This window comes from Micromys minutus (assembly GCF_963924665.1).
Source record: "Micromys minutus genome assembly, chromosome: 18".
Lineage (NCBI taxonomy): Eukaryota > Metazoa > Chordata > Mammalia > Rodentia > Muridae > Micromys > Micromys minutus.
Window position 1 is genome coordinate 45,141,552 of NC_137953.1, and position 15,669 is coordinate 45,157,220.

The 15,669-nt window shown below is 47.6% G+C and overlaps 1 protein-coding gene across 1 annotated transcript; it reads left to right on the forward strand.

Annotated features, from left to right (window-relative positions):
* Positions 1–4,309: 4,309 nt before the first annotated feature.
* LOC308432655 (sperm motility kinase Z-like) lies at positions 4,310–5,785 on the forward strand (the record flags this gene model as incomplete). Its single annotated transcript, XM_080932427.1, has 1 exon — positions 4,310–5,785. The coding sequence occupies one exon, from the start codon at positions 4,310–4,312 to the stop codon at positions 5,783–5,785; it is 1,476 nt and encodes a 491-aa protein (XP_080788553.1).
* Between the last annotated feature and the right edge of the window lie 9,884 nt (positions 5,786–15,669).

A 15,669-nucleotide genomic window follows, 5' to 3' on the forward strand; every position in this document is an offset into this window, starting at 1 on the left:
CTTGCCAAAGCTGTCAGTGTCATCAAAAAAAAAGACAATCTGGGAGACAGCCACCATACAGAGGAGAAAGTCTATGGGACCTGAAAGTGAGGTGCAGGGCACAGGCAGGATGAGGCACGAAAAGGCATATGGGAAAGTCAAGATCAGAACAAAGCAGGGTGGATAATAAGGGGTCGGCGTGGCTTCATGGATCTGGGTAAACATGGCACTTTAAGAAGCTCAAAATAGGAACATAAGTAAGAGACTCGAAATTCTCTGTTGTCTCAATTTTCGATAGGCCAGAGCTAATTCTAAAATAAAATTTTTAGCAAAAGTGGGAGTGGGAGCAAGGGGTAGTATAGCAAGCATTAGCTACAGCTAATATCACAGTGAATACACCCCCCATGTGGGGCTTTAGAACAGGTTGAAGACATAACACGGGCCCTGGGCTGTTCGTAGGGATTGGGATTTGCTGCTCTAAGCAATGCCCTTTCTTTAAACTGTCTGTGGATGCACATTGAGTCTGTCTTAAAAAAACTCTCTGTGGTCTATCAGCTGACATCGCTCTGCCAATCGGCCCAAGTCTGAAGAAGTGTTAAGAAGCCACCAGAACACCACCAGAAGTTTTTTGGTGCATTCCCGTTATGGAATTCTGACAAATGAACTAAGCTATACAGTGTAAGAAAAACCAATACATGCATGTATTTTTTTTTCTTTATCATGTATCCTCTCAAGTGCTTGCTTTAGCAAAACATCCCTTCACCTGTGTCTGCTTCAGCAAAACACTCCTTAACGTGTCTGCCCCAGCAAAGCACCATTCAACACAACTTGACTTTCCAAGGAAACCATTGTTTCCACTTCATTTATAGCTATCAGTAGCCATGTGGGCTCTCTAGGTGCAGTTCATCTGACTTGGTCTGCTAAATACTGTATGTGGTCAGCTGCAGAGGAGGATGTTGGGTGGGGTCTGCTTCCAAGGAGTTTACCTGTGCAAGACATGGCTTTGCCCATTGTCACCTTACATAACCCGGTATCAACTCCTATACACAAGGCCCCTCTAGACACCACTCCACTCCCCACCATATCACAGACACTGCCAGGAAGTGTCAGGCTGTACTGGAACACCTGACCCCCCACAATTCCAAATACACTTTTCATTCACAACATGCCCTGCTAGCACAGCCCTGACACTTGGCCAAAACATCACTAACATTTTGTTCCTATGGTTCCTGTCCTAACCTCACATGCACAGCTAAATCTCAGGTCTTGCTAGAGTCACCCCTGCCACACCATCCAAGTCCCTCATACAGTGCTCTAACATTAGTGACTGCTCACCAGTCACACACATTACCTTAGACTTGAGTTGGTATGAGGCCTTTTAGGATGGCATCCAAAACCCACCCCATATAAGCTTCTAGGAGCCAGCCTGTTTGGGAATCCCCTTCTTTCCTGCATACAGTGCTCCACAGTGCAACAGGTTTTGTTAGACTCACCACCCCCGCCCCTCCCCTGCACTGCTCTTATGGCTTCCCAGCCTACAGTACAGTTTTACAGGGCCATAACGATCAACCCTATCTGCACAGAAAAACTTCAGACAAAAATGCATCACATACGTGGCAAAGCATGAGCCTGAGACGTGCACTCCTTTTCCAACTACTATGAGACAAGTCTTGCTGCTCACCCCAGGCTGACTGCTACATATCAGACTTGATGGACACCCCTACACTTGCCACTAAATACAAGTGCATGAGCACATGCACACACACACACACACACACACACACACACGTGGTGGAGAGTGAGGGAGCAAGCTGTGAGTACTATGGGAGTGTGGACAAATGGAGCATAACAGAAGCAGTCAGACCATGGTGCACCCACTTACTTTGCTCTTCTCTAGTGTGTGTGCACTGATGCTGAGTGTCCCAATCTGACTTTCCCACAGTGGCAGACTGACCTAGAACTGTAGGCTCAAAGAAGACATGACTTATCCCCCACATTGCGTTTTAGTCAGGGTATTGGGTGGGCTATTTATTTAGCTTAAATATCCCCATAACAGTCTGCCATTGAAGAAAGTCAGAGCAGGAATTCAGAAAGGGACAGGAGCCATGAAGGAACAGTCCTCGATGGTTTGGGTCCATCTTCCTCCTTCCTTCCTTCCTTCCTTTTCTCTTTTTCCTTTCTCTCTCTCTCACTTTCTCTCTCTCTCTCTCTCATTCTTTTTTCACTTTACACTCTCCTCACTGCCCTCATTCCCAGTCACCCTCTCCCACAATCCTTCCCCATCCCCCATCCCCAACTCTTCTGAGAGGGTGGGAACCCCTGGGTCTTTTATAATCTTTTAATAACCTTGTGTATTTATTCAGCAAATGGATGACACAAGGACACTGATCACTGCCTGGTTCCTCTAACTGCTAGGAATCAGCTTGTGCCCTTTAATAGTAGGGGTGGTGAGTGTTTAGTAGTAGGGGTGGTGGGTGTTTAGTAGTAGGGGTGGTGGGTGTTTAGTAGTAGGGGTGGTGGGTGTTTAGTAGTAGGGTTGGTGGGGTGTTTAGTAGTAGGGGTGGTGGGGTGTTATTAGTAAGGACGGTGGGTTGTTTAGTATTAGGGGTGGCGGGGTGTTTAGTAGTAAGGATGATAGGGTATTTAGTAGTAGGAACAGTGGGGTATTCATCAGTTCTGCGGTATATGTGGATGGTACTCTGGGCACACTGTGTGCAACTTTAATTTCTAAAAACCTAAATGTGGCTCTGCAGAGCCCACCTGTATCAGAAGCTTTGAAAGCCGTTCAGTTCCTGGGAATTGGCACAACTCTGGTCTGCACATGTCCTACTGTGACCTCATGAGGGTCCATTGTGACAGTTTCCCCCAGCAGATATAAGGGTGAGGCCTGCCCTGGCTCTCTGTGGGTATAGAGAGGAGGAGTAGTTTTACCAGTGCGGTCCATTTGTGGCTAGTGAGATTGTGTGAGCTTTCTGTTTCTGATAGATTTGTGTGTAGGGTGTTTGTTTGTGTGTGTGTCAGAGAGAAAGAGAGAGAGAGAGAGAGAGAGAGAGAGAGAGAGAGAGAGAGAGAGGGAGAGAGTAAGAGAGAGAGAGGAAGAGATTGAGAAAGAGTGAGTGAGAGACAGAAAGAGAGAGAGATAGTAAGTGTAGTTGTGTAGTTGTGTGTATTGTATGTGTGTACACCTGCTTGTGTAATTCTGCATCTGTGTGAAATCATCTACAAACTTAGAGAAAGCTACTGGTAAAGTCTAGAGCTAAGCCTTCAGTGCTGTACAAAAGGTATGTTGGTAACCTTAATCTCTGAGGCAGAGCTATTTACTGGCCTGTTTTTGGCACATAGGCTAGGCTTTTGGCCAGGGAGCCCCTAGGATCTGCCTTGGGCTGATATTAAAACTAATGACATTAGGCCGGTTTTTATTTTGGGTGGGTCTTTGGATTTATTTTTGTGATGGGTAGTGGTACTTTGAGTTTAATTCAGAACCCCGGGCTTCAAAGCAGGTTCTATACTGAGACATCTTTCTAACTCATGGACACTTGGTTTGCTATATTTAAATTTATTTAAATTTACCTCTTTGTTTTTCTGTTTCTATTCTTATTTTCATTCTGCTTTTATTTTTCTTGGGTGTTTAGTGTGTTTTATCTGACTTGGATTCTTGTCATAAATTTTAAATTTTTTAAATATTTTTTGATTTTAGGTTTATTAGTTTTGTCCTTTACAAAATAATTATTGAGTCCTGGTAATGTTATTGCCCTCTGGAGTTTATGCCTAATTGGATGTGACCAGTTCTGGTTCCACATTCTTTTTATTTCTCTGGTTTGCTTTTATATTTGCTTCTCTGTTTCAATTTAATTAATGAGTTTTCTTTGCTTCTGCTTTTGTTTTGATTTCTTGAAGGGTCCTGGCTTTGCTTTGATTTCTTTGTTGTTCTAATTAGTTGGTCTAGTTTGGGCTATTGGTTTTAATTTTTTTGTGTTATTTTGAGATGTTTTTTGTCAATCATCTCTTTTTCCATTCATTTCCCTCCTTATTCCTCACTTCTCGGCTTTATCAAATAGCATCCGCAACACTGCTGTGCTGTGGTCTTTCTATTTTACTAAATTGTGAGCTAGGCATTTGTTTGGGGATCAAGGTTGGGTTTCTCCGCATGTACCATCGCGGTCTGGATTAAAGCTGCTTGTCTGTGTGGTTTTCATCTTGTCCTTTGTTCTTCCTCTCCATCCCCCTGATTCTGGTACTTTCCTCCCTCTCGTCTCCGTAAGTTTCTTTATCTCCTGTTTCCTTTCTCCCCAGAGCCTCGCTTCCTTTGGCAGTCTCATTGCCAGCCACCATGTACACTGAGAGTGAGGACAAGTCGTCAAAGCCCAGCGAAGAGACCTTCAGCTTGTTCGATGAAGAGGTGTTCACCAGGCAGTACACCGTCCTGAAGAACCTGAGCCAGGGCGGCAATAACGAACTGAGGCTCTCCTTGCACCGCCTCACGGGCACACAGGTTGTGGTTAAGGCGCTGATGAAGTCTGAGAGGGGGGCAGCACGGGCGCTAAGACTGTCGGAAGTCGAAATCATGAAGGTGCTAAACCACCCAAATATTGTTTCCCTTGTACAAGTGATGGAAACAAAACAGAACATTTACCTAATTATGGAAGAGGCCCAGGGAAAGTTGCTATTTCATCGAGTGCAGGGGGCCGGATACCTGAAGGAAGATGAAGCTAGGAGCATATTTATCCAGTTGCTCAGTGCCATATGCTACTGTCATGACAATGGAATCATTCACCGAGATCTGAAGCCTGACAAAATAATTGTGGATGAGCGGGGCCAGGTTAAGATAATTGACTTTGGGTTAGGTGCTAGATTCTTGCCTGGTCAAAAACTGAAAAGGCTCTGTGGAGGGTTGCATTTCATTCCTCCGGAAATATTCCTCGGCCGCCCATATGATGGGCCCAAAGTAGACATGTGGGCCTTGGGAGTACTTCTGTATTTTATGGTGACTGGGCTTGCTCCTTTTAAAGCGACCACCTTTTCGGAACTGAGTAAAAAAGTCTTGCAGGGAAGGTACTACATTCCATACTATCTCTCTAAAGACGTACGAAGTATCATCGGCATGCTGTTGACAGTAAACGCAAGGCAGAGACCAAGTGCTCAAGACCTCTTAAGTCACCCATGGCTTCAAGGAGAAAAGACTTTAACATTTCCTTCCAATGGTGATACCAGCTCCCCAGACCGTGACATAATGGTAGCCATGGAAAAGATTGGGTTTTGCTTGAAGGACACCATAGAATCATTAAAATGCAAAAAGTTTGATGAAACTATGGCTACATACCTCCTGCTGAGAGGTCAGGCATCTCAAAATGATGCTAGTGGTGTCCAAAGAAAGATAATGAAGCCAGGGGCGGCACCTATCCCTTCGAGAGCAGACCCTGACATTTTCCCTCTGCCTCTCAAGAGAAGGGCTAGCGAACCTTCCCTTCATTCAGTCAGATCCCCTGAACAACATTATCTAAGACAAAGGGGTGAGTCAGATGCTCCTGCCCTACCCAAGAAGTCAGCCCTTAAGGGAAGTGGTTACAAACGGTCCATGACCGCCCCTTGTCTGTCCTTTCAAAGAGACACTACAGTGAATGTAGCGACCACCAGCTGTTCCACTGGCTCCCCAGCAGAAAAGATTTTACATGACCCAGAAAGGGGTGGGACTTCAAGCTCCCCGCAGCCCAGGGGCTGGGCAAAATGGAAGAAAAGAATTGGAGCTTGTTTCCGGTCCCTTTGCTGCTGCTGCGTATCACCTCACAGAAAGGTGCGCCCACAGTAGTGAGAGGGCACCATCGGATGACAGGAGGCACAGGCATGGCTCAGGTACGTAGGTAGTTTTGCTTATTTTTTACTAATGTCTTACATATAGACAGTTCCTGATGAAGTTCTCGAGGTACAGTGAGTTACATCCAGTTGTATCTAGATCGTGTGGGATGTGGGTGTCAGTACAATTAAACACATGTACCATACTTTCTTACTCCAAGAGCATTGAACCAGGACACAAGCCCAATCAAATCAAACCAAACCAAATCAAACCAAGTTATTTACATGGCTCAGTTCACTGTCCCAAGCACAGGACTTGGGATAATCCAGGCTGCAGAGGGTCTTGGGCCACTCCTTTTCTGGGTTTCCTTTGTCTGCAGCCCACATGTCTTACTTGTCATGCCAGGTGGAGTCTTACCACACCTAGCGTTGATATGGGTTGTCATCACACAGTCTCAACATCTCCAGTGTGCTGAGGTCTGCCCCGCGGGAAGGCTAAACCTTCAATGACAGAATCCCCTGGCCTCCCACTGCCCCAAGCTATGGCTGTTCTCTACACACTCTTTGACCCTTCAGCTCCCAGGCAGCCAGAACTACCTGGGAAATCCTCACACATGGTCAAGTGTGTCTTCCAGCACAAGAAGCAACCTTTGCCACCATTGAATCCAAGCTTCTCTGAGATCCACCAAGGAAATGCTCTTGAGAAGAGTTTAGCTCCGTGGTGCCTCTCTCTTCCCTCATGGCCAATAACTAAGCCAAAGCCGCATTGCACCGCTGTCCTTTCCATCCAGGTTTCGCTTTAACGTTCTACTCTCTCATTCATCAAAGCCGATTCTGATTCTTTGCCTCCCCCTATCCCCACTGATCAGTACTCAGCTTACCAAATCGAATACGGTGCAAAATATGGTGGTGATACTATGTAAAATGCCTGGGCAGTCCAATTATTAATCAATAAAATGTCCCACAAACATGCCCACAGGCAATCTGATGAAGGAATTTTTCTCAGCAGTTTCCCTGTCTCAGACGATCCTGGATCACGTCATTCCAACAGACATTTAAGGAGTCATCCCCCTAAACTTCAGAATCAAGCATATGTGTTTCACACGGTTTTACAAGACTGTATTTGAGGATGGGCTGTTCCTCTAACTGCTAGAATAGGGAGGAAATCAGAGCAAAGCAACCCAAGAGTGAAATCGTTGTCTCTGGATACAGCCAGAAGGTCCATTTCCTGCAGATTCGACTCTTGTCTTTCCCATGATATAAAAACGTGACAAGGGGAAGTCAAAATCTCTACTAGTTCAGCACATTCAAGTGGAAAGTGAATTGGATCCCAGTGTGGCTGCCCCGAGAGGCTGTTCCCATGGGTCTTTAGTGTCATGTTCCTATGCCTCCCAATGTGACACCCTTACATTCGATTATTCTCTTAATCTACCCCAGTCTTCTGAGGTAGGAATTTGTATACCATAGATTTAGGATATTTTTCCTTATATCTGTTCCTTCTGTCCATCTTTCCTAGTAGATCCAAACTCTTATTCACAACTGAAATCACAATGATTGTGGGTCAGTATCCAGGCTGTTACAAAGCCTTCTTGCTTGTGGTTGAACTCCAATTAGAAAGTATAACAATGCTCACCACAGAGCGACAAGGGAGGAGGATAAGGATTAGGGAAATGAGGTCCTGGGTCTGATGAAGATGAGTTACATGGTGGGAACAAGGACAGACCTGGGAGGGGGTGACAAAGATCCAAGTTCCCGAGGAACCAGCCTAGAGAGCAGCCAGTAAGATCACAGTCACTAAGTGTCCCAGTCTTCTGCCTCCTTGCATTCAGAGCAGCAGCCACAAGACACTGAGCTTCATGATCCCATGGGCATTGGGTTCCACTCCTTAGTGGAACAGAGTTGCAGAAAGAAATGCAGTGTCACAGGCTTTTCTCTCCTCACCTAGAATGCTCCTTTGGCTAGGAAGGAGGTAAAAAAATAATAATGTTGAAGGGTTCCCCATGGGAGTATTCCTATCATCTGAAAGTCTCTCAGGGAATTCTAGTTGATGAGGACCAGGAAGATAACAGCAGGTGACATCAGCAACAACCCCCTGGCTGCCAGACCAGGATGCAGGCAAATCCTCAGCTGCAATCTCTGCACAGTCCCTAGCCCTCCCTCCCAGCTACCTCTTCCTCACAGAAGAAAGGCACAGAGGCAGCACTGAAACCACCCCACATGCTCTTGCCATGCCTTTGACCTTCTCCTCTTTGAGTTTTACAGCTCTTAACTGATTGGCCTTTCCTCCCCCCAGGGCAAGCAGAAGCCCCACCAATCAGCAGATATGCCTGTCTCCCAAACTTCCTCTCTTTGGCTCTTGCTTCTGGCTCATGACCTCATACCCAGGCTACCTGACATCAGAGGAAGAAAAGAGACTCCAGAGCCACAAGCCTGCTTGTCAGAGAAGGAAGGAGGAAGACTGATGCTGCCCTGGAAACCTTCCGGAAGTGGACCACCCAGGACTTGATGCTCCAGCTCAGGCAGGGAACACATTCCTGCTCCTCCCACTAAAACTCAACATGCAGCTGCAGCAGAGGGCCTGGCTCTTGTGGAGTTGTGCCTCTGAGACCTGCTGCTTCTGGGACCTGCCCTTCACAGAGGACTGTTCTTCCTTGCCTTCCATGGCCTCCTAGAGCTAATGGTTATGTCTCTCAACCTTCATGATCAGTATTCTACTGCTGAAAGACCCCCCCCCTTAGAAACAATAAATGCTATTTCTGTAAGGTTGTCCACACACGGGGTAGGCTAGGTCAGGGTCCCAGGTGGCCAAGCAAGATACCTGTGAGCGACAGCCTATTCAGAAGTCTGGCGCTTGGACCAAGGGACAGTTTCTTTTTTATAGGGTTGGGGGGGGGGCAGAAGCAAGGTACAGAAGCAGAAGCATAGTAACAGGGTTTTAATTGGCTAGTTTAAAAGTGGCCAGGGAGTGAGCCCAAAAATATGGCTCTAAGGACACGGCTCCTGATACCATCCAGGGTTGCAGCTACCAAGGATAGTTGCTTTGAGCTTATCTAAGTGTGGGAACTGTGGCAGAAATATGGCTCCAAGGACACGGCTCCTGGTACCAGTCAGGGCTGTGGCTTATCTGAAAGCTGGGCTTATCTGAGTGTCTTCCTTTCTTTGTCTATTGTAAGCTGGCCCAAGTTAAGCAAGTATCACAGGGACCAGATGAGCCACCGTCAGTGTTTCTAGAAAGGCTTAAGGAGCTCTACAGGAGACATACTCCCTATGACCCGGAGGATCCAGGGCAGCAGACTGGCATGTCAATGTCATTCATTTGGCAATCGGCCCCGGACACTAGAGTAAAGTTACAGAGACTGAACAATCTGCAGGGATTCTCAGTGAAGGATTTGCTTAAAGAGGCAGAGAGAATCTTTAACAAGGGAGAGACACCAGAAGAAAGAGAAGATAAAGTATGTAGAAAAAGGGATGAGAGAGACAAGAAGAGAACTAGGGGCCTGAGAAAGTTGCTAGTCACTGCCATGCAGAAGAATGAGAGAACGGGAGATAGGGGAGATGAGAAGAGCCGACCCAAACTAGATAAAGACCAATGCACTTACTGCAAGGAGAAGGGACATTGGGCCAGAGAATGCCCTAACAAGAAGCCTCGGGAACCCCGGAAGCAGCGACCCCAGACTTCCCTCCTGGCTTTAGATGAAGACTAGGAAGGTCAGGGTCAGGAGACACCCCACCTCCAAGCCCAGGATAATTCTTTGAGTCGGCAGGAAACCTGTCAACTTTCTGGTAGACACCGGAGCCCAGCATTCAGTTCTTACCAAGACCCCAGGCCCATTAATCCCCGAACAGCCTGGGTCCAGGGGGCTACCGGCAGTAAGACCTACTGATGGACTACTGATAGCTGAGTGGAGCTGGCCACTGGGCAGGTAACACATTCTTTCTTACATGTTCCTGACTGCCCATATCCCCTGCTGGGGAGAGACCTCCTCACCAAATTACAGGCCCAGATTCACTTTAAAGGGGGAGGGGCAACAATCACTGTCCCAAGGGAAGACCTCTTCATGCCCTCAACTTAAATCTCGAGGACGAATATCGCCTCCATGAACCTGAAGCCACAAAGGAGAACTCAAATCCTGATCTTCAGGACTGGATAAGCAAGTACCCCCATGCTTGGGCCGAGACAGGGGGAATGGGACTTGCTGTATTGCAGCCCCTGTTAGTAATTGGTCTTAAGACGTCAGCCACTTCTGTCTCAATCAAACAGTACCCCATGTCTCATGAGGCTCGCTTGGGAATTAGCCCTCACATAAAGAGACTGTTAGATCAGGGTATCCTAGTGCCCTGCCGGTCTCCCTGGAATACACCCCTTCTACCAGTAAAGAAGCCCAGGACTAGGGATTACCGAACAGTACAAGACTTGAGGGAGGTCAACAAGAGGGTCGAAGATATCCACCCGACGGTCCCCAAACCCCTACAATTTGCTTAGCACACTGCCACCCTCACATTGATGGTACACAGTGTTAGACCTGAAAGATGCCTTTTTCTGCCTCCGATTGAGCCCCCAAAGTCAGCCAATATTTGCCTTTGAGTGGAAAGATCCCGAGCTGGGGATCTCAGGACAGCTAACTTGGACTAGACTTCCCCAAGGGTTCAAAAACAGTCTCATTCTTTCGATGAGGCCCTACATTGGGACTTGGCTTACTTCCGGGTACAGCACCCATCCCTCATTCTTCTTCAGTATGTCCATGATCTTTTGTTAGTTGTGCCCTCCCAGGAAGAGTGTACTGAGGGAACTGAGTCTCTACTGCAATCTTTAGGACGATTAGCTTATTGGGCCTCAGCCAAAAAGGCCCAGATCTGTCGAACCCAATCACCTACCATGGGTACCTATTAAAAAATGGACAGAGATGGCTAACACAGGCTCATAAGCAGACTGTGGCCAGCATCCCTGCCCCCAAGAGCCCTCGACCATTAAGAGAGTTTCTGGGGACAGTGGGGTTCTGTCGCCTCTGGATCCCCTGGTTTCCTGAAATGGCAGCCCCTTTGTATCCACTGACCAAACAAGGAGTGCTCTTCCAGTGGAAAGTTGAACATCAAGTGGCCTTCAATAATATCAAAAAGGCTGGTTACTCCCCAGCGTTAGGGCTCCCATACCTGACCAAGCCTTTTGAACTATTCATGGATACTACCCAGGGCTTTGCAAAAGGAGTCCTTACTCAAAAATTGGGACTCTGGGGACGCCCAGTTGCCTACTGGTCCAAGAAATTAGACCCTGTAGCTTCTGAGTGGCCTCCTTGCCGCAGGATGGTTGCTGCCATAGCAGTGCTCATCAAAGACGCCAGCAAACTAACTTTGGGACAGCCTCTGACAATCTTGGCCCCACACTCGGTGGAGGCTCTGGTCAAACAGCCGCCCGACCAGTGGCTATCTAACACTAGGATGACTCATTATCAGGTCCTCCTGCTTAATGCAGACAGGGTGCAGTTCGGGCCCGTTGTCGCCCAGAACTCCGCAACTCTACTCTCCCTCCCCGGAGGAGCAGAGCCCCACGACTGGCAACAGATCCTGGCAGAAGTGCATGGGACCAGACCAGACCTCATGGACCAACCAATGACGAGTGCCAACTTCACCTGGTACACTGATGGCAGCAGTTACCTTGTCAATGGAGAACAGAAGGCTGGAGCCACCATCACCACCTCAGACCAGGTAGTATGGTCAAGCACCTCCTGGCAGGGACTTACGCACAAGGCGCCGAACTAATAGCCCTGACCCAAGTACTCTGGATGGCAAAAGGTAAGAGACTCAATGTCTACACTGACAGCCGCTATGCCTTTGCTATGGCCCACATACAAGGAGAAATATACTGGAGGAGGTGGCTACTCATGTCAGAAGGCAGAGAGATTAAAAATAAGACTGAGATCTTAGACCTCCTAGAGGCCCTCTTTCTGCCAAAAAAACTGAGTATTATGCACTGCCCCAGCCATCAAAAAGGCAATGATCCAATAGCAAAGGGAAATCGCCTGGCTGATTCCGCAGCTTGGGAGGCAGCCATGGAAACATTCGTCCTGGCCATCCAAGGAAGAGCGGGCCCTGACGATCCCAGACCTATCCCATTGAAATATTGCCAAGAAGATGTCCACTTGCTAGAGAAAATGGGGGCCTCCTATGACCCGTCACTACAACTTCATTGTGCTTATAGACCCCAGAGTTTAGGACAGGTAGAACGGATGAATAGAACTATCAAGGAGACCATAACCAAATTATCGCTTGCAACTGGCTCTAAAGAGTGGGTTCTCCTCCTACCCTTAGCCCTATACAGAGCCCGCAACACCTCAGGGCCCAATGGGCTGACCCCTTTTGAGATTGTCTTTGAGGCATCTACGCCCTTGACCGACATGCTGGGGTGTAAACTGCCCTCGGGTGCTAACCCCCCTTCTCTGGAAGCTCACTTACAGGCCCTCCAGATGGTGCAGAAAGAAATCTGGAATCCCCTGGCTGCTGCCTACCAAACCCAGCATGAAGGAGCTCCACACCTTTTCGAGACTGGAGACTCCTTGTGGGTACGATGGCATCAGACCAAAAATCTCGAACCCCGCTGGAAGGGACCCTACTGCATACTGCTCACCAAGCCCACTGCCCTCAAGGTCGATGGAATCCATGCTTGGATCCATGCTTCCCATGTAAAAAAGGCGACTTCTGGTGAAAAAGACACTCCTTCTAATTGGCCACGGCGAGTACACCAGACTTCCAATCCCCTGAAACTCAAACTCTCCTGGGACTGATACTTGGCCTGTGCTTAAGTCAGACAATTGCTATGGACCCAAAAGATAGCCCCCACCGAGCCTTTGATGTCACTTGGACAGTCTCCAACCTAATGACCGGCCGAGTAGCTAACTCCACCACTGTCCGGGGGGCCCTGGGAGAAGCTTTTCCCACCCTGCATATAGACCTTTGTGATTTGGTAGGCACAGACTGGGACCCCTCACCTCAGGAACCCTTTCTGCGCTATGGGTGTAAACACCATGGAGAGACAGTAAAAACCCACGGGCTGGGGATTTACGTATGCCCTGGTCACAAAGTAAAGCCTGAATGCAGGGGTCCAGGGGACAGATACTGTGCTAGTTGGGGGTGTGAAACCACGGGAGATGCCTATTGGAAACCTTCCTCCTCCTGGGACTATATCACACTAAAGAGGGGGAACATTGCATGGTTTCTCAGGCACTGGCCATTGGGCATGCAAAGATCCAAATGTCAAGGGAAAACAGAACCCCAAGGATTATGACCCTTGTTTTGATACTTTAAGCACTATGGGGGTTCAAGGTGCCACCACCAGAGGAAAGTGTACCCCAATAATTATAGAGTTTACTGATGTGGGTCGAAAGTCTACCTGGAACAGACCAAGGTCATGGGGACTCATGGTTAACCATCAGGGAAAAGATCTTGTAACTTTATTTTCCCTCACCAGAGAAGTTAACAACCCAGAAACCCGGGCCATAGGCCCAAATCCCGAGTTGCCAGAACAAAAAATGCCATCCCCCAGGGTCCCTCCCCTAGTGACAGCCCCACGGGAGCAGACCACCAGACTCCCTTATACCCTCCCAGTCAGTGGGCCCACTTCACCCCCAATCACCCTCACCCCTACCAACAACTCTCCTCCACAACCACTTCCCAGCACAGGAGACAGACTCATCAATCTAGTACAGGGGTGTACTTCACCCTCAACTTTTCAGACCCTGAGAAGACACAAGAATGTTGGCTATGCCTGGTATCCAGCCCCCCTTATTATGAAGGAGTAGCAGTCTCAGGAAACTATAGTAACTCCACCACTACCCCTAAAAGCTGCCCTTCTATTCCTAGTCATAAGTTGACTTTGAAGTATTCAGACATGGGCTTTGTATAGGGATGGTACCCTCTACCCACAAAGCTAAGAGTATCCAAGGTGTCTTAGCTGGAAAGTATTTCCTAGCCACCCCCCAGGGCACCTACTGGGCATGTAACACAGGACTAACCCCCTGTGTATCTGCTGCGATATTTAACCAAATATCAGAGTTTTGTGTTCAGGTAGAGTTATGGCCCAAGGTAACTTATCACAACCCAGACTATGTCTACACCCTTTTTGAAGAACGGACCCGGTTCAAAAGAGAGCCTATTGCTCTAACCTTAGCTCTCCTACTCAGAGGTATTACTGTTGGGGGAATGGCAGCGGGTATTGGAACTGGCACTGCTGCAATATTAGAAAACAATCACATGGGGCAATTACAGGCGGCCATGCATAATGATAGCAAAGCTCTAGAAGAGTCAGTGACAGCTCTAGAGCAGAGTCTTACTTCCTTGTCAGAAGTAGTCTTGCAGAACAGAAGAGGACTAGATATTTTCTTCCTCAAAGAGGGAGGTTTGTGTGCCGCTCTAAAAAAAGGATGTTGTTTCTATGCAGACAAGACAGGATTGGTCCGAGATAGTATGACCAAACTCAGAGAACGACTAAACCAGAAGCAGAAACTGTTTGAAAACAATCTAGGGTGGTTCGAAAGCTGGTTTTCTAAGTCCCCTTGGTTGACCACCCTGCTCTCCTCCCTGATGGGACCCATAGTGATCCTACTCATGATTCTAACATTTGGGCCCTCTATCATCATCCGACCACTGCAATTTGTCAGGGAAAGAATTTCTGTTGTCCAGGCACTGGCCCTGACTGAACAGCACTACCAAAGATTACAACAGCAGGATACAGAGGTACCCTGATGCAAAATAAGTGAAAGATTTCCCTTAATGCAGAAGAGAAAATGGGGGAACCCCCAATTAGCAACAATAAATGCCATGTCTGTAAGGCTGTGTAAACACAGGGCAGGCTAGGTCAGGGTCCCAGGTGGCCAAGCAAGATACCAGTGGGAGGCCAGCTTACAATAGACAAAGAAAGGGAGACACTCAGATAAGCCCAAAGCAACTATGCTTGAAAGCTGCAGCCCCCTCTAGTACCAGGAGTTGTGTCCTTGGAGTCATATTTCTGCCACAGTTCCCACACTTAGATAAGCCCAAAGCAACTATTCTCTGGAGTTGCAGCCCCGGCTGGTACCAGGAACCTTGTCCTTAGAGCCATATTTTTGGGCTCACTCCCTGGCCACATTTAAACTAGCCAATTAAAACCCTGTTACTATGCTTCTGCTTCTGTACCTCACTTCTGCCTGCCAAACCCTATAAAAAAGAAACTGTCCCTTAGCCTCCACGCCAGTCTTCTAAATAGGCTATTGCCCATGGACGACTGTGACCAATAAAACCCTCTTGCGACTTGCATCCAGTGGTCTCGGCTGATTCTTGGGTCCTGGCGTCTTCTCAGATAAAGGTCCCCAAATGAGGGTCTTTCACCTTGGTCTATGTTTCAAAAATGAGTGGGACTTTACCAGTGCCCTAGACTGAACACTACCAACAGAAAGACCCATGTCATTGTATAAATGAAGGTCGAAAGGAAGCTGGGGTCACCCTAGAAGTAATTCCCAAAGCTCTGTCAGCCTAAGTTCTTGCTAATACAATTATATTAATACATTTCTGCTCCTTGACCAAAACATCATGCTCAACACAGTAACAATTAAAAAAGTAAACTAAATGATTGTTTCTCACTGTCCTGGCACTGACACTTTTATAATTTTTATATGGCTGCAGTCAGTACATGTTGCGTTATATTTTACTTTCTGCAAATAGCCACAACCACCCAGTGCTGTGTCTCTTCTGGAACATGTCACTCTTCGTCATAGAATGCTGTTGTTTTCCCTTCATCCTAACAACCAGACGAGGCTTGGTGACTTTCACTGGGCAGAGGGGGGTAGGCCTGTATAACTGTCAAGTTTGGGTTGCATGAGCAGAATCGGTTTCTGCCTGGCTCTCCAGAGACTTCTGCCCTTGGAGCCCAGC